Source organism: Lynx rufus, unplaced genomic scaffold, assembly GCF_022079265.1.
Source record: "Lynx rufus isolate CCGP_SWC_20201006 ecotype Redwood Valley unplaced genomic scaffold, mLynRuf1.p SCAF_4, whole genome shotgun sequence".
Taxonomy (NCBI): domain Eukaryota; kingdom Metazoa; phylum Chordata; class Mammalia; order Carnivora; family Felidae; genus Lynx; species Lynx rufus.
In genome coordinates this window covers 38787240-38805500 of record NW_025814856.1, presented here as the reverse complement: position 1 = coordinate 38805500, position 18261 = coordinate 38787240, and the positions used below count along the sequence as shown (strand labels likewise).

Below are 18261 nucleotides of genomic sequence, written 5' to 3'. Positions count from 1 at the left end.
TTTCAACAGTTTCTGGTCCTTAAGGGACCAGGGAAAGCCAGAGGTTCTAACATTCAGAAACAAAGTTGGGCTTCCCAAAATTTTGATGTAAGCAAGGTTGGCAGTGGCCACAGCTGGGTCTTCTTGAAGTTGTTTTCACTGAAGGAAAACAGGCTGGAGATCCTTGGAACTAGGGTCAGAGACAGAGGGCAAATCTGCCACTCATCCTGCCATGGGTAGTCTAGAACCCGGTAGGCCCTCCACTCGTATTTACATGAATGAACAAATCACAGTGGTGCTGTGTGGCATCTTCCAAGACCGAGGGGTGATTTTCCTGGGCTGGAAAGTAAAAGAGAGAGCTGCCTACCTACAGTTCAAGGGGCCTCAGGCTGGCACCCGAAGCCAGGCGTTCTCATTTCCCTTTGGCATCATCCTGAACTGCTCAGCCTGAAGCTGGCGCAATGTTAAAGAAAGGAGGAAATGCATGCGAGGAAAATCAGAGAGGAGAGGGTCGGGAACAGATGTGAACATAAAGGGAAGGCATTAGAAATGAAAGAAAGAAATTGGACTCCCACAGCTGGAAGGACAAACCCCACAGTGTCGTCAGGGATGTGGGATTAGGGGTGATTTTGCTCGCCCTTTGTTCTTTTTTCCTGTCTTCCACGTTTCCCGGCTTATTTGTTTGATGTGTGCCTTTTCTGTTCGGTTATTGGACCATGAGGCCAGACCCCAGTGGCAGTACCTGGCATGCAGCAGGCGCTCTGTGAAGACCTGCAGAACAAATGAAAGGGTTCCGAGGCTCCTGTCCCTCCCCTCCCCACTCCCCCGGGTGTCCAAGCGCCTGGCACGTAGTAGGCGCTCCCTAAACATCTGCACAGCAAATGAGCTGCAAGTTTTAGGCGTCGAGCACGTGGAGCTTTGGAAACCAGGACAGTGAACGAGCGTGCCTCAGACCACAAAGCGGCTCGGGCGCGTGTGAGAGGCGGCGGCGGGCTGGAGGCGAGGCGCGGGCCGGGAGCCGGGCGCCCCGCGGGGGGCTCTGCCTGCGTGGCGCCCGGGGCGGGGGCGCGGGGAGTCGCGCGCCGGCACGTGCTCGTCCCGGGGCCGCTGGGCCAGGGTGGGCGCGCGTGTGCGCGTGGGGCGTGGGGTGTGTGCCCGCGCCGTGCCCCCCGCGCGTGCTGCCGGGCGGGCGCCGGCGTGAGTCACGGCGGGGCTCGCCTTTATAACGGCCCGCAGGCTCGCGCCAGCCGCCCGCCAGCCCGCCCGCCCGCCGCTCCGCGCTCCAGCGAGCGCGCCCCGGCCCCGCGCCCCTCAACGGCCCCCAACCGCCGCGCAGTCCCGAGGGCGCCATGAGGGGCCCGCGCTGCGCCCCGCTGCTGCTCCTGCTGCTGCTGCCGCCGCTGCTGCTCACGCCCCCCGCCGGGGACGCCGCCGTCATCACTGGGGTAAGCGGCCCCGGACGCACCTGTCCGCCCGGGATGCGCGCCCGCGCTGCGCCCGGGGGTGGGGGGGGTGGGTCAGGAGGGGAGCGGCACGGGGAGGGTCGCCCCGGGCAGGGACACCTGCCCCGGTGGCCCTTTGGCGCGCTGGGAGAGGTGCGCTGCTCCAAAAGCGGCAGACGGTCCGGGACATTGGGTGCGCCTTGGAAGAAAAAGTGAGCGAAGTGTTACCCACCTCCTTTATCACCACCTTCTCCCGCTTGTTTCCGTCCGATCTCCTTACAAGCTCTCTCCTCGAGTTTGGTCGGTTTTTCTGTTAAACTGAAAGAAGTTTGCTTTCAGAGTCTTCTCTAGTACTTCTTTGAGACGTTCCAGCCTCGAACCTTACCATTTGCGAGGCCCTTTCTGAAATGCAAAGGGGCAAGACGAATATCCCCCAATCCTGAGACTTGTCCTATGGTCAAGGAATTTGCTCGTCTGGCTTCCTCCGCAGAAACCCTTAGAAATAACTTGGTCCAGGCCATGTGTGCGCTTTGAAAAGCAATGGGGGCACTTCCTTCTGTTTCCAGGGCTTCCCCCCTCCCCCCCCAGTGTCTTGAGGTTTTCCTTGTAAAAGTTCTCCATTTCCAGTTCCTGATAAAGCACCTCCAGTGCCCCGGCATAATTGTGGAGTAGGTTGCAATGTAGGTGTTAGTTTCAGCTTTGAGAAGTTGTCCTCATCATTTTTGGAAGTAGGAGCTGATTCAGTTTTCTCTCCTGCTCCTACCAACAGTTTTCTCTGGGTGGACCCGAAGGATGAGTTTACAGTACAAAATTTAAAAATCTTGTCTATTTTAACATCAACAATGCAAAACCGCTACCGTTTCCTGGTTGTTCACCTGCTTTACTCTTTTTTTTTTTTAAGTCTTAAATTAACACCTCCATGAAATTACTTCAATTATCTAAGTGCACATCATGGGATTTCAATAAACCTTTTATGTTTGAACAGATGATGCGTAATGAAATATTTAAATTTGAGGGAAATGTCATTGTATTGAGAAAATAAAGCTCCACTCTCCCAAGTTAGTTAATAGGGTTTATAGCATCTTGAAAGACCTTGCACAGTAACAGTATTTGGTTATATCCAATACGTATTATAAGCATTGTGGTATTTATTAAAATAGAGGTTTTTACAAAATGTATTTGAATAGCTTTGTCAGTGTGGTTGGAAAAAAAAAGTTTTTACAGGTCTTTTTAATATATGAGTTGGAACATGATTGGGGTTTTTTTCCCCTCTTCCCCTGCTGGCTCATTTTAAATTTCTCCCTAATCCTCTGAGCCCAGAATTCCTCTGCAATATAAGTATCTTTTTGTTCCATTCACAGGACAACACTATTTGAATAGATCTGCAATGGGTTAAGGATGCAGGGCATTAGGCAACAGCTGTCTAATTAAAAATACATAAACCTATGCAATTCTTTGTGAATATTTCCAAGAACTGAAGTTTTTTGTTACAAAAATGAAATTTTATCACATTGAATGTTTATCTGTTAGAGAGGTTTAGCGTGGACTTACATATACTGTTTTTGTTGTTGTTTTACCTCAGTGATTTTTTAAAAATTTTTCTCTAAGCGACATGGCAATAAAAAAATGTAGTTATGTCTTCATGACAGGAACCATCTGGAGCCAAATGAAAAACTTAGTAACTTCTCGTCTTCAGGATGTTAAACATCCAAGTGATTGATTGAATTTTTAAAAGATTTTGGCTGGCTTTTGATTGTCGTATAAAAAAGGGTTAGTGGGGCTTCAGAATTCTGGGTCTTGGGCATCTGTTGATATAAAATACTGCCTGAAACCTCCACCTTAAATATTTACCTTTTTTTTTTTTGTAATATATGTCGTTCATTTGAAATTGATTTATATTCCACATAGATTTGTTAAGAACGTATTGGAAAAGATCACGTACTGAACCTCTCATTTACGGAATGTAAAGGCCACATGTACGTGATTTCTGGCAAACGCATAAAAATTGGAAAATAGAAATGTTTGGATGTTTTCATATAAATGTCCTAACAGTCGGAAGTGAAAACTGTAGTTTTTGATCAGATAGTTGCCTTAAATAGAATGAGAAAAAAATTCTCATGAGGGAAATAAACCAACCCTGGGGCTAGATGGTTCGTAGTTTTTAAAGAAAAATAGTAAACAAGGGTGTGCTCATATATTTATGTTTTGAGAACTTGGGACTGGCCCCAAAACATTGAAGAAAAAGAACTTCGGAGGAGTGCGTTAGTTGTTTCCAGTAAACGTAAAAAATTTGAATTTCTGTCTAAATTGTAGACTTTTTAGTTTCTTACACATACAGTACAGTATGTTTTACCTTAGCTCTAGCAAAACAGAGTATTGCACACCACTCAAACTAAGCTTCCTATTTTTTGTTGGTTCTAGGAAGGAACAATTGTCCTTTAGATCTATCTTCATGCAAATAAATTTAGACTGCATTATTTATTTCCATTTAGAGAGAGTATGAAAATTTCTCCATAGTTGATTCTTTAATTACTTGTATTTACAATTTTTATATTGGGAACAGATGGCCTGAGTAATCATTGTTGATGAGTGTATCTGTCATTTGCATTTCTAAATCGGATAAATCTTAAAGAATAGTTCCACTGATTTTATAATGTACACATATGTATATCCTAAGCCAATAATTTCCTTTTTGTAGGTTACTTACCCCCAAAAAAGCATAACAGAAGACAAAAGTCTTGGTTTGTCCATTCCCAACCCATGAAATTTCTTTCTTTAAAGAGGAAATGGTGAAAATCAAGTCAGTAGTGTGAGAAACGTCAAGTCTCATGAACCAAAATGCAAATATTTGAAAGGGAGAATGAGCACTTTTAAAATTTACATCAGTGCCTTTATGGGTCTGGAGCATTTCATGCCAGATTTAGAGACCACTTAAATCCCTTTTTAAAACTGGGCCCAACGTATTCTGCAGTTAATAGTCATAAAATCTTTTGATTCAATTTATGTAGTTCCTAATGGCCATGTATGGTATAAGACTAATGTAGCCTCGTTTTTCAAGTTCAAAGCCAATTCAGCCACAAAATCCTAGAAAAGAGAGGTGATTTTCTATGTGCGTTTTTTAACACACATAACATTTTCTGTGTGTATTGATTTAAGATTTTCATAATGTATGGACCATTATGTAGGCCATTGTTTTTAAACTAGGAAAATCTCTTCTGATCACATTTTATTCTAAATATGTTCAAGAAAATGAAGATTACAGTTATTTTTTATGCGTGAGTATTAAAATCCTAGTGGTTGGATATTTAAAGAGCCCTTTTTACTGCTAATTTTGGATTTCCTTAGCCTGAGTCTTCCCTGCTATCTGTATTTATCTGTCTGTCTGTTACTTTTCAGGCCTGCGACAAGGACCCCCAGTGTGGTGGAGGCATGTGCTGTGCTGTTAGTATCTGGGTTAAGAGCATAAGGATTTGCACACCTATGGGCAAAGTGGGAGACAGCTGCCATCCGCTGACTCGTAAAGTTAGTATATATACCCAGGTGCTCAGTGGTTCCCTTACGTTGTGGTAACTCAACTCCCAGCAAGGCCTGTATGGCATGAAACCCAGGGTAATGTGCTTGAAATCACAAGTGAGAGAAGGTGACGACGGGGAACCACGTCCTCTCCCCTCTCTCCTTCCATTATAACCAGCTGTGTCTCTACTGTCCTCACCCTGTGAATCATTTTCATACCATGGCTTTCATGACCTTAGAAACATGTCATAAAAATAACTTCAAAACCGTGAATTTGCCTAAAAATTATTTAGGACAATATAAATACAAATATCAGACGTACTGATAAGGCAGAGGTAAATAACTTTGTGTTTTGTCTCTTACTGAAAACCATCAATGATACAGTTACCTTGTATCTTAATTTAAAAATCCTCTATTTTCCCTCAGTCTACGCAGTACAGTTCATAATCCTAGAGGTTAATGGCGTTTAATTTTCCAGTTTATTCTTTTATCTCAAGTATAAATATCCTAATGACCTCAACAACACTTTTGGACAGTTTTAGCAGTTAGTGGTATGACCATATGAAGGCAGGGTTGGACGGTGCTTTGGAGGGTGTGTTGCAGACTGTCCCGTCCGCAAGGGTCTGTCAGTTATGTTACTTCAGGAAAGGGTGGGTAGGAGACAGGAGGGAGCAGAAAAGTCTGTGGAGCCTGGAGAGTCTCAGCCCTTCCAGATCAAAACTTTGAAAATGATGGGATCTCGGCAGGCTTCCCCAGCAATACCAGGTGACAGTGACTGCTCCCCTAGTGCCACCTCCTGGTTTTACCCAGCAGCAAAGTGAAGTCCAGAGCATCAAAAGGCATTTCCCAGGCCAGGTGGCTTGTTGGGAGGCAGAGCTCAGTCTTTCTGCAGCATTCTCTCTCCATGTTGTATACTCCTGTTTTAAAATAGATGGGGTGACCAGGCGCCTGGATGGCTCAGTCCATTGAGCTGACTTCGGCTCAGGCCATGATCTCACGGTTTATGAGCTCGAGCCCTGCATCGGGCTCTGTGCTGACAGTTCAGAGCCTGGACCCTGCTTCAGATTCTGTGTCTTCCTCTTTCTCTGCCCCTCCCCTGCTTGTGCTCTGTCTCTCTCTCTGTCTCTCTCTCTCAAAAATAAATAAACATTAAAACTACTTTAAAAAAAATTTTTTAACGTTTTATTTATTTTTGAGACAGAGAGAGACAGAGCATGAACGGGGGAGGGTTAGAGAGAGGGAGACACAGAATCTGAAACAGGCTCCAGGCTCTGAGAGGTCAGCACAGAGCCCGACACGGGGCTCGAACTCACGGACCGCAAGATCATGACCTGAGCCGAAGTCGGCTGCCCAACCGACTAAGCCATCCAGGTGCCCCAAAACAATTTTTTTTTTAATAGATGGAGTGTTTTTGAAGCAAACTCGACCCCGCCTTCTACATGTAGTTTGGGGTTGAAAGCTGTAGTAAGGCCCACCATCTTCCTCATATGCTACAGTTGTAGATAACAGTTACTATTTTGACTTTCTCGGAGTAAAGGTAATGCAGTAAACTGGATTGTTTTAGTACTGTGAGCTGTAATAGGGACTCCACTTGTTTGGGTCTCTCTGAAGGCTGTTTGGCTTTCCTGTGGTTTCCTTGAGAAATACTTCCTGTTCTGCGTAGACCATCCCTCCTGTGGTTTTACAGTCATTTTAAAGTATGACATGCACCTTTTATTCTTGGCCGATGTAAGACAGGAAAGGTTGTAAGCCGTTAGTTGTCTGTCTCAATGCCAAACTCCCTGCGGGGAAGTGACACCAACCCAGTCACCCTTGGCATTGATGTCTCGTTTTTCATCACCCTTATCAAGGGCAAGTCCACGTTTGTACATGTGAGTCATTTGAGCCTTTGAAAAGTCTACTCTTAACCTTTTCTTTTAAGAATGACATTCTCACACAGTGTTAGCATAACCTTACGCTCCCTGCATACTAGAGTCACGTGGCCTGCTTGCTAAAACAAGGAGAAAGTGACACATTCTACTCAACTGCTGTTTGTAATCATAGCAATTACAGTTGCCACCTGTTGAAGGCTGTGACGTACCCCACACTCTGTACTAAATGTTATATATGCGTTTTTTTAATTTAATACAAGATGTGCCTATGAAGCACATTTGTTTCTGTCCTGTGCTGCATACAACCACCTGCAGCCTCAGAGGAGACTCAGTAACTGGCTGAGGTCACAAGGTGATAGGTCGCAGGGAGACACCGGGCTCCATTTCTGTCTGACGCTCCAGCCAGTGTTTTTGTGGTGTGAATCACCATACTCTTCTGCCTCCACAAAAGCGGTTTCGTTGGAACGCTTTGTACTCCGGTTAACCAAGACTGGTTTGTGTGGGACGAGAGATAATGGTGTCCGCATGGGAATTTGTCACATCCTATGTAGTTTTGATGAGCTTCCCAAATCTGAGGTTATTTTAAAAAAGAGAACCAAATAGTGTTTCCCTGGGTTTCTAGATAACTTCCAGTTCAGGTCTCGTGCAAGGTCATTTCTGAGAGTAAACAAAATCATTCTTCTCCCATAAACCCAGGTACATCTCTGCACTTTGTTTTTACCATAGTTTTAATAATGAAGTCTTTAATGACAAATTATGGTTTTCATATTAGAATTAAGTGATAAAAGAACTGAAGGATTAAAAAAAAAAGAAAGGTTTCTTTTTGTCAGATCTTAACTTTTCCCCTATTCAGATGCCCACCTGAAAAGTTTTTCTAGAACTCAGTGTTACAACTTTTCATCCTGGATACTTTTCTGTCTTGAAAATACGTTTTCATCGGTTATTTCAATGGCCTATTTTTAAATTTTTTTTTTCAACGTTTATTTATTTTTGGGACAGAGAGAGACAGAGCATGAACGGGGAAGGGGCAGAGAGAGAGGGAGACACAGAATCGGAAACAGGCTCCAGGCTCTGAGCCATCAGCCCAGAGCCTGACGCGGGGCTCGAACTCACGGACTCACGGACCGCGAGATCGTGACCTGGCTGAAGTCGGACGCTTAACCGACTGCGCCACCCAGGCGCCCCAAATGGCCTATTTTTAGAGTAGGTCCAGGAGTTATTATTTGTTCTGGGCGGAATTAACTTATCCTGGTAAAAATCTAGTTATTTCCAGATTATCTCTCCACTATATTGTATTCAAAACAACTTGAGGAAAAAAATGTTTGTAAATGTTTCCTGGTGAATGTAATATATAGAATTCAACTTCAGACTACAGTTTAATAGCTCATCGGTAAATGGTAAAAATGTAGACACTGCATAGAAAATTGTATTTTAATATGACGTGTTCAGTACTTTCTTTCTTCTTCTTTTTTTGGGGGGGGGTTGCTTGTTTGTTTTGTTTTGTTTTTAAAGAAGGGTCACAGGGATCAGTGTTTTTAAAACACCAGACTGTGAGTAAGTGCAGACTGCTCCTGTTTAAATTTTAAACTTTCCATTCTGGCTTGACTTAGTCATTAGCCACAAGTGTGTGTTTATTTTGATAAAGTGAATAATATTTGATGAATGAAATTACAAACTACAGGTAGGAATTGATAGTCACTGGATTCAGTTTACTGTTTTGTTTCAGATGCATTAACTAACTTGTGGACTTGATAGTGACTGCTAGGCTATAATCTTATAATTGTACAGTTTTTAAGTTTACTTTTGATAATTCAAAAGTAGAATAAAAGATCATCCTCCCTAAGAAGAACAGAGTGTATGTTTTCCAAATACATATTTGGTCAAATGAAAGTTTTAACACGTATTCATTTTTAACAATTTTCTAACAATTAAGGATGAATTGCTGAATTGTATGTCTGCAAGGAGTATTTTACTGTTTAAAAAGAAAAACATTATTTTAATATTTTTATTAATACCAACACTTTTCACAGTTGACAAAGATTAGCCATTTCTATCCTGTTCTGATTACTGCTTGGCTTTGGAAGTTTATCATTCTGTGATTAATACTTTTATTTTTATAATGTGTGATTTATTATTTTTTCTTTTTAAAAATTTTTTTTTAACATTTATTTATTTTTGAGACAGAGAGAGAGCATGAACAGGGGACGGTCAGAGAAAGAGGGAGACACAGAATCTGAAATAGGCTCCAGGCTCTGAGCTGTCAGCACAGAGCCCGACACGGGGCTCGAACCCACGGACCGTGAGATCATGACCTGAGCCAAAGTCAGACGCTTAACCTACTGAGCCACCCAGGCGCCCCTATTTTTTCATTTTAAACAACTGTGTTTCCTCCAAAAAGTTGTTTCTGCTCTGTTTTGTATATTTAACACTTTTTTGTACCAGTTTTGTTTTTTGTTTTCTGGGTTTTACATATATATATATGTGTGTATATACACACGTATGTACACATGTATATATATATATATACATATATATATATATATATATGGCATTCAATACTTGACCAATATATTTTCCTTTTCTGAAAAAACATTTTTTTTTCCAGTTAAAACCTGGGACATTTTTGTGGTTTTTTTTTTTTTTAAGAGAAGATTTTAAAAATTATTAGCTGTTTCTATTTTAAAATGATAAATTTAGAATTACAATGATAAAACATTGTAATTATAATTTCAGAATAGAGAGTACTTCTTAAAACAATATTAACTAAAATATAACTTATGTAAGTATAAAATTTAGTGGAAGATGGGTAGAAGAAAGCTTAGTACATTAATTTCCTCATGTTTCCTATCACAGGTGTCAGAAGCCACTATTTACATTTTCTCCCTCAGGGCAGCATCATGGCTGTGCATACAAGTTCATTGTCAGAAAGACTCAGAGGACATAAATATACTTTAGTCTGTATACTGATAGATATTCTAAATATACTGCTGACAGTATGAGCCCCATAGCTCTTTGTTGTGGGGGCCGGCCTGGACCCTATAGGATGTTTTAGCAGCATCCCTGACTTCCTCCCACTAGAGGTCAGCAGCCTCCTCTCTCAGTTGTGGCAACCAGCCGTGTCTCCGGACTATGACAAATGTTCCCTGTGACAGTTTGGGAGATGGAAATTGTTCTGGTTGGGCACCCCTGGCCTCACACTACATTGTACTTAGCCTCACAGGACGCAGTGAGGGGACACAGCAGCACCATTGTATTAGGTGCCCAGCAGCTACCCAGGCACATACTTCGTGTGTCCTCCCTACCACACGGGGTACTTGTGGCTGCCACAGATGAGAGCCACGTGGGTCCCCTAGACCCATCCTTACCACCCTTCCTTCTTGCCAGTATTTTACTCCCCTCTAGACCCAGAGGCCCTGGGCATATATGCCAACAGCTTCCCCAACCCATGTGAAGTTCCACACAACCCATGAGGCCAACCCCCTCATTCCCTGTTTTCCTTTACTCTTTCAGAGGGCACAGTGCAGCTCCATGTGAACCCTCTACTCACAGGAAGATAAATAATTGCGTTATTTAGGGTTGTATGAATATATACTTACTCCAAAAAAAAAAATTGAAGAAACATTTTACGACTTGACCCATTTCAAATACATTGGCGATCTTCCTAATTATTAAAACTGGAGACTGGGAGTGGCAGAAATTCTGAGATTTTGGGCTTCTATTTTAGGCACTACTATGGCTATTTGAAATTTTGTGAACTATGTACTTTTGTTGACAAAAGTTAATGTACAAAACTGGCTTTATTAAAAACACACGTAACTTTTTTATTGAGATAAAATTGGTATATAAATTATGTAAGTTATGCATACAACATTGTAATTTGAGATCTGAAGTATAAAGTGATCACCATCCAAAGTCTAGCTACCATCTGCCACTGTTCCATTAACCCCCTTTCCCCATTTTGCCCACCCCCCCCAAATTCCTCCCATATTGGACTAGTGCTTTTTATGTGACATGACCACAGTTTTCTTCATGTATGCTTTTTTTTTAAGTTTATTTATTTATTTTGAGAGAGACAGAGCACAAGCAGGGGAGGGGTGGGAAGAGAGAGGGGAGCGGGGGAGAGAGAGAAAGAAAGAGATTGAGAATCCCAAGCAGGCTGTACACTGTCAGCACAGAGCCCGACGCAGGGCTCGATCCCATGAGCTGTGAGATCATGACTTGAGCTGAAATAGTCAGACGCTTAACTGACTGAGCCACCCAGGCGCCCTCATGTATCCTTCTTTATGTTTCTTTCTTTAGCAAAACTGACTCTGTTGTGAGAGAAATTACAAACAATACATTTGTTTTGTGGCAGTGCTATTATTTTCTCTTTAAAAATGCCATAAATGGATAAGAATCATGCCTTCTGGAAAGTTCTAAAGGTTCTACCTTGGCTATTTCTAGAATTTTCTGTTTGAAATTTTAGTCTATAAGAAACGGATTGAGTTAATTCTAAAATAAGCCATCAAATTTGGACTGAATAGTTAGCTCCTTGGCTATATATATGCCTCTGAATATGCATCTTCTATATACTTTGTAATGTATCTGGCTGTTAGATATCTATTAAGTTTGTCACACAGTATATGTAGATCTAGAAATGAACAGGCCTGTTGAGAAAATGTCAGGTATCTAATAAGTGTATAATATCAGAAATGGAGTTCTTTGTCATTATGAACTCACAGATGGAAGGGGAGGAGGAAAACCCGCTAAGGGCAGGTGCAGATAAAAAAAAAAAAAAAAAAGAAAAATATCCTTGGCAGGGGGTGAAAGAAAGACAGATATTGAAAGAGGGGAAGTGGACTTGATAAGAATAAGACAAGGGAATCCAGGTATCAAAGGTCCTGCAAGACAGTCTAATCATTATGTTAAGATTGCCAGGGCAGATCTGGGCCTAGGCTAATACCCTGTTGGTGCCCTCAATAAGAAAAAGAAGAATTCACAATATTTTTGATGTTTTATTTATTTTTGAGAGAGAGCAAGAGAGCGCACAAAGAGCAGGGGCAGAGAGAGCGGGGCAGAGGATCCAAAGCAGGCTCTTTGCTGACAGCAGCGAGCCCGATGTGGGGCTCGAACTCACAAACTGTGAGATGATGACCCGAACCGAAGTCGGATGCTCAACCCACTGAGCCACCCAGATGCCCCCCACAATATTTTTTAAAGAGTCACACAGACCCGTGACCTTGTGAACACACTGCCAGGGCCCTACCTAAGCCCTGCAGGGAACCACACGAGTGAAGGCCCTCACCCTCTTTGGCTTCGCAGTAAATCCATCTCTAACTTTGGTGGCATGAGCCCCTTGGGTCCCTGCCTGGTGCCAGGCATTGGCGTGCCGAGTGAGCAGAAGCCACAGGATCTGGGAAGGCCACCCCTCTGCCTTCAGGTGGCACATAGTCTGTGGTGGGGGCTTTGCCAGGAGAGAGGCCTTTAACACATATTTTCTCCAGTGTCTCCTGTGGACCAGGCTAAGTGCCATGTGCTCACAAAGGAGATTTCTTCACAAAGCTTCAAAGTTGGGGGATGGTGGTATTTGAGAAAAGAGCAAACTCTGGAAGAAAGTGGGACTGGGTCTGTGACATGTCCACTTTCAGCTGGGTGACTGCAGTCAGCCACATTACTTCAGCTCAAGAGGAAGCCACTTACGGGGTGCCTGGGTGGCTCAGTCGCTTGAGCTTCCGAATTTAGCTCAGGTGATGATTTCATGGTTCATGCATTTGAGCCCCACTTCGGGTTCGCTGCTGTCAGCACAGAGCCTGCTTCAGGTCCTCTGTCCCCTTCTCTCTCTGCCCGTTTCCTGCTCTCTCTTGCTCTCTCTCTGTCTCAAAAATAAATACGCATTGAAAAAAAGAAGAAGCCACTTGGCTTGTGTCAAAATGCGGCAAAAATCTGGCACACGGGTTTGGTGTGACATTGATGCCCAGTGCCTTATGAAGCCTGGCCATGGCAGGTCTCCAGTGTTATTTTCCTTTGCTGCTCTCTTCAGGGTACTGAGAACCCACATGACAGGCCAGAGAGTGATCATGGTGTCTTGAAGGACAAATCACAAGACTGTAAGCACCATGAGGACACTTACTCATAGCTTAAACTATCTTGCTGGTTACCTGTCTTCCCTCATTAAAAAGTAAGCTCCATGCTCGGCAGAGGCCTTTCATCTCCTGTCCATCTCTGTATCCGTAGCACCTAGGACGAGGATGGATGTGCTGGTGACCCTCACTGAACTACTGCTGAATGAGTGAATGAAAGAAACACGCTTGGCGTTGTCCATGTGAAACAGCCGGACGTGTGTATTATAGTTCTCGTTCACTCATTTCGGCTCCTTTTCCTTCATTATTGCTGCCCGTGTTCGTTTTTCTCAACGCCGGCTCTGTTGGCACGTTGGGCCAGATAGTTGTTTGTTGTTGGGAGGCTGTGCTGTGCATTGTAGGCTGTTAAGCCGCATTCTCTGACCTCCACCCACTAGATGTGACTGACACTCCTTCCCCCAAGTTGTGGCAAACCAAAGTGCCTCTGGATATTGCCAGATGTGCCCTCTGGGACAGAATCCCCCCCCAACTCAGAACCTCTGGCCCATGCCAGTGGTTTTAGGTCTGACAAAGTGAAGCGCTCAGAGGCTCAGGGCTAGAATAGATGATGAAGGTCCTGGGTGCTAACTTCTTATACGGTCCACGTGTGATCGTCTAAGCCAGTCGACCCGCACCCACTTCCTCTGACATGGTCTCCATGCCAACAACTGAGCTAGCCATCTGTGTGCCCTTTCACACACACAGTGACAGAACCATTCTGCGCACAAGTCTGCATGGAGCTGACGGCCGTGGCACCTGCATGTAGGCACTGTCCTTGCAGCCTTGAAAATGAGGCCCTTGTGAAAAAAAGGCAGAAGGGTGTCTCTGCCTGTTCACCCCATGCACACCCTGCCGTCCTATTGCTTCCCTCTCTTCCTTTTGTATTTATTGATCACAGTCATTTCCCTGGCCCTTCCAGAACCATTTTGGAAATGGAAGGCAGGAGAGAAGAAAGAGGAAGAGAAGAAAAAGGAAAAAGGAGGTAAGAAGGACATGAGCATGGTACCAACCCAAAGACAGTGCGCAGAATAATCAGTCCTGACCATTGTTGGACCACCATACAGTTGGGTTTGTCCTGTTAGTTCAACCACAAAAGAAGGTTAGAATGGTTCTGTCACTGTCTGCACAGCCTTTCTTTTCTTATGTGCAAAGAAATTATTTAGAAGGCATCTGGAAGACGTATCCGAGATTTCCTCCTCAAGACAGATAATTGGTATGGGGCGGCCTCTTTTGGTGGAATAGAATTAGGAAATCCACTAGAATGATTAGCGGAAAAAGCATCTGAATTGACAAACAGAAAGGATGCATTTTTGTGCCATGTGTCAACCAAAGAAGGATCCCTGAGGCATGAGTCTCTAAGAGCTTGCCTCTCTCTCACGTTACCCTGGCTGGGAGTAATCTGCCATTTCATTGATTATCAACTGCCTCCAGGCCTGGGCTGAAAGTTTCTTGCTAAAAGTTGCAAAGTAGACAGATTCTCAAGAGGGCACGATTCCCAGGGGAGGGAGAATGGATGTTGTCCTTTGCCTCTAGAAAGAATATGTACTTTGAGGTACTCCCGTGCCCCTCAGACAAAGGACCATCATGCCACTTGCCTCCTTAGCCCAGCTTCATTCGTGGCATGGGCAAGACTGAGAAATACCCACTGCAAGACTCTTGGGATGAATCCGACCTTTCTCTGCTGGCTCTCCCTAGGCCAGGGCTTGGTTTGTTCCATTTCTGTGACTCGAGCTTGCCTCCTTCCCTGATTTCTCTTTTGTTCTTCTCCAACCCACACCTCCCTGGAATTTTGACCCCTCTGCCATCTGTGTGCAAATGTGTGGATTTATATGTTGATCCTTGTCAGTGACTTCATATTTACTCATTATATCAATGTGAACATGCCCATAATGTTATGCCCTCCTTAATGAGCTTCATTAGTAGGATGATATACAGACCAAAAAATGAGAAGAAGTGAAAGGCAGTGTAGCTTGGTGGTTAAAAGCTTGGTCTCTCTGGTCCAGGTGGCCAGCCAAGCTTCGAGTTCTGGGTATGTGACCTTGGGCAAGTTACTAATCTCTCTGTGCCTCCGTCTCTCATCTGTAAAATGGGTATAATTAAAGCATTTGTCATCTTCACAGAGTGGTTGTAAGGATGGAAAAGGATAATATATAAAGAGCTGAGCATATTACTTGATGAATAGTTCACAATATAACACCAGCTGTTGTTATTCAGAGATTTCTCGAGAATTGTTTTTTGTTATGTGTGTTTGGGTGTTTTGGTGTTTTGTTTTGTTTTTAATGATTCCTGCTCTGACTCAGTTTTTTTTCTTTTATCTTAGGTTCCATTTTTTGGGCGGAGAATGCATCACACATGTCCATGTATGCCGGGCTTAGCCTGTTTACGGACTTCATTTAATCGATTTATTTGTTTAGCCCGAAAGTAATCACTTCAGAGTAGAAACTTTAAATGTGAACAACCACATGATGTCTGTAAAGTCTATTTACTTGTGATTGTGCCCAACAAGTATAATATGCCAGAAAGAAATGCTCTTGCTTCCTCAGCTATCCAAGTAATGTTTCTATCTTTGATGTTTAAATGACTTTTTTTTTTTTTTTCTGAAAGAGGATTTCTATTTTGGATAGAAATGTAGAGTGTGGGGCATTATGGAACCGGTTCTCATTTCCCTGTTTGTGTTTTGGCTTGGTCTGGCCTTTTTTAATGCCAGTAACTCACCCATTTTTACAGAAATGAGAATAAGAATTTGGTCTTTTGTTACAGAAACTTTTTTGTCTGAAACCCCCTCACCCCAGCACTGCCCACCACACACACACACACACACACACACACACACACACACACACACCCTCTGGTCTCTTTTCTCTCCTCAAAGAATTTTAAGGCTCCCACTTATTCTTTGCCATTTCCCTTCTGGGCCCTCTAGCATTTTAACGAGGGGAACAGGGTTGTTAGATATCCTTTAGCTTGCTGGGAAAATCAGTGTGGAAAATCAAGCTTTTTTGCCTGATACTTAAACAGCAAAGGGTGTGTGGTTGAACTAGACACTCCACAATTTTCCTGGATGAAGTAGAGGTGGGCATACTCTCCAGCTTTCGTGGAACCTGTCCATGCGACAGAACCTCAGATCCGATGTGTGACAGGTGTGAGCTCAGAAGGCATGGAAAGTCCATTTAGACCTTATTTCTAGATTTAGGGTTTTTTGGTTTTTTTAGTAAAAAACACTTCTCCAATATGTTACACTTCTTTTTCTTCTTGTGAAGTTTATTTTTTAAGTCTCATAATTAGAGATGTTCCAGAAAATGTCCCTTGAAGAGGAAGTATTAATTTTAATCTGGCATAACACTAGTTACCATTTTAAAGTCGGTATTAAGCTGTAATTTAAACTTGTAACCAAAAGGTCTATTGTAATGGGTTACCTGACATCCTGCCATGTGTCCCTATATCAATATTGCTGTGTAAAAATTCTGTATCAGAATAATGACAGTATTGTATATCATTTGATTTATTTTAATATTATATCCTTATTTTTGTCACAGTTGTTGTCAGTTTTTATTACAAGCAGATTTCTATTAGCTCACATTCTAAAATGGGTAAAGACCCCCAAATTGGTAAAATAGCACCAACAGTATTTGCGTGTTCACTTTACATACAGGAAAGTTCTGTTTGCATGAATTTTAAGGTAGTACAAAAAATAAACAATGTGTAAATCGGTGAGGGTTTTGGAACAAGAAGGAAAATTGTGATATGCAGAACTGGTTGTAATCAGGAATGGACTCAAGGGATTTCACTGTACTGATTCAGCATATAGTGACCAGTGTTTACCAAGAGTGGTCAGGCAGGATGCGAGGCGATAGCCTTAAGGTGATGCCAGTGGCCCAGCCTTGCAAAAGCCACCAAGTATTGTAAATGGAATCAACGTCAACAAATAAACAGTTTATGAAATGTGTTCAACTGAGTAAACTTGACCATGCCAACCCACTAACCGTTGCAGAAAAAAAAAAAAAAAAAAGAAACGTCCATTTTGTAGTAACAACTTATTCAGCCGGCGCTCACAGTTGCACATTGTGTGTGACTTTACCCTGGGGGCTAACATGTCCCATAAATAAATGAATGGGATTTTGCTGTACTAATTACCATATTTAGTCACCGAAGTATTATTTTTGGTTCAGTTTAGTTTGTGTGCAAGAAGCATTCCTCAGTGAGTTTGTTGGAAAAACATCGCCTTCAGCAAGTGAAATTATGGGTGAAGAGGCAGGCACTTCAGCCGTTACGCTAAATGTTGTTTTCTTGTAATGTGTGGTACATCATTTTTCTTAAGTCTGAAAACTTGATTGGGTCAACCATCCATTCTCACCCAAGTTAAAAAGCTTACGACTTTTATAAAATTCTGCTTTTACATAAACCAACTCAATAAAAAAAAAAATCACTAAAAAGAGGTAGCTCGTAGTATAGCCATGAGAAGGAATGTGAGGTTTGTGTAGAAAACTCAGAACTATATCTACTGACTCACCTACTACCATTCAAAGAAAAACAGAACCTTACTATTTGTTAACCTCTCCCCTCGATTGTTATTTTTACTGGGGAATAACTAACTCCGTTCTTTGTAAGGTACAGCTTTATTTGGTTAGTGTTCTTTTAACTTGTCACCAGGGTTAGCATCTTTCGAATAATTGTTTCAAAAACTCGTAATCATGTTCCGTGGAGATTCTTTAAGCTCACTGTACGCAAAGCGCACAAATTCCTGCACTACAAAGACTGTGCTGCTGTTTCTTCCCTCCTCAGGACGCTCTCTCCCTGAAACTGGGACTTCATAGGCCAGAATTTCTGCAAGGTAAGGCAAACTGAAAATTTGCGCAAGAAAAGTTAAAGTCACCAATCTACTTTGATGTCATTATCGGGTGTGAATTCCATCCATGCTGAGAGAGAAACAGATCTGATGCCAGAACCTACGAGCTAAACTCAAGTGGACCTGTGGATTCCTTTACAAACACTGACTTTCTTGAAAACTATCATTTCGGACTTCAACCTTTTTTTTTTTTAAAGCAACATCTTTTTTTGACCATGGAGAGAAGTTTGTGCTAAAAGTCTTTCCTTACAAACCCTCTCATCTAACTGAAGGCCTTTTTTCTTCCCAGCATTTCAGTGTGGTTCTAGTGTTGGAGCTCTATAAAGGCAGTCCAGTGATAGATCACTCACCTAAGCCAATTTTCTTCTTCATTGGTTTCAGTATCAGAAACCTCATCCCATTCAGAATTTTCTAACTTCATTTTTTTAGAGGATTAAAGTTGGGGACCATTTTAATTTTAAAAACAGGACAGTTTTGGTATTCAGTGAGGATCACTGCCTAAAATTCACTGA

At 42.7% G+C, this 18261-nt stretch overlaps 1 protein-coding gene across 1 annotated transcript; it reads left to right on the top strand.

The window, feature by feature from the left end:
- The first annotated feature begins 1148 nt into the window (after nt 1–1148).
- PROK2 (prokineticin 2) lies at nt 1149–16849 on the top strand. The gene is made up of 3 exons (XM_047097202.1): nt 1149–1424; nt 4818–4943; nt 15224–16849. Exons 1-3 carry the CDS (start codon nt 1329–1331, stop codon nt 15326–15328), a joined length of 327 nt encoding a protein of 108 aa, XP_046953158.1. The 5' UTR covers nt 1149–1328; the 3' UTR covers nt 15329–16849.
- The last annotated feature ends 1412 nt before the right edge of the window (nt 16850–18261 follow it).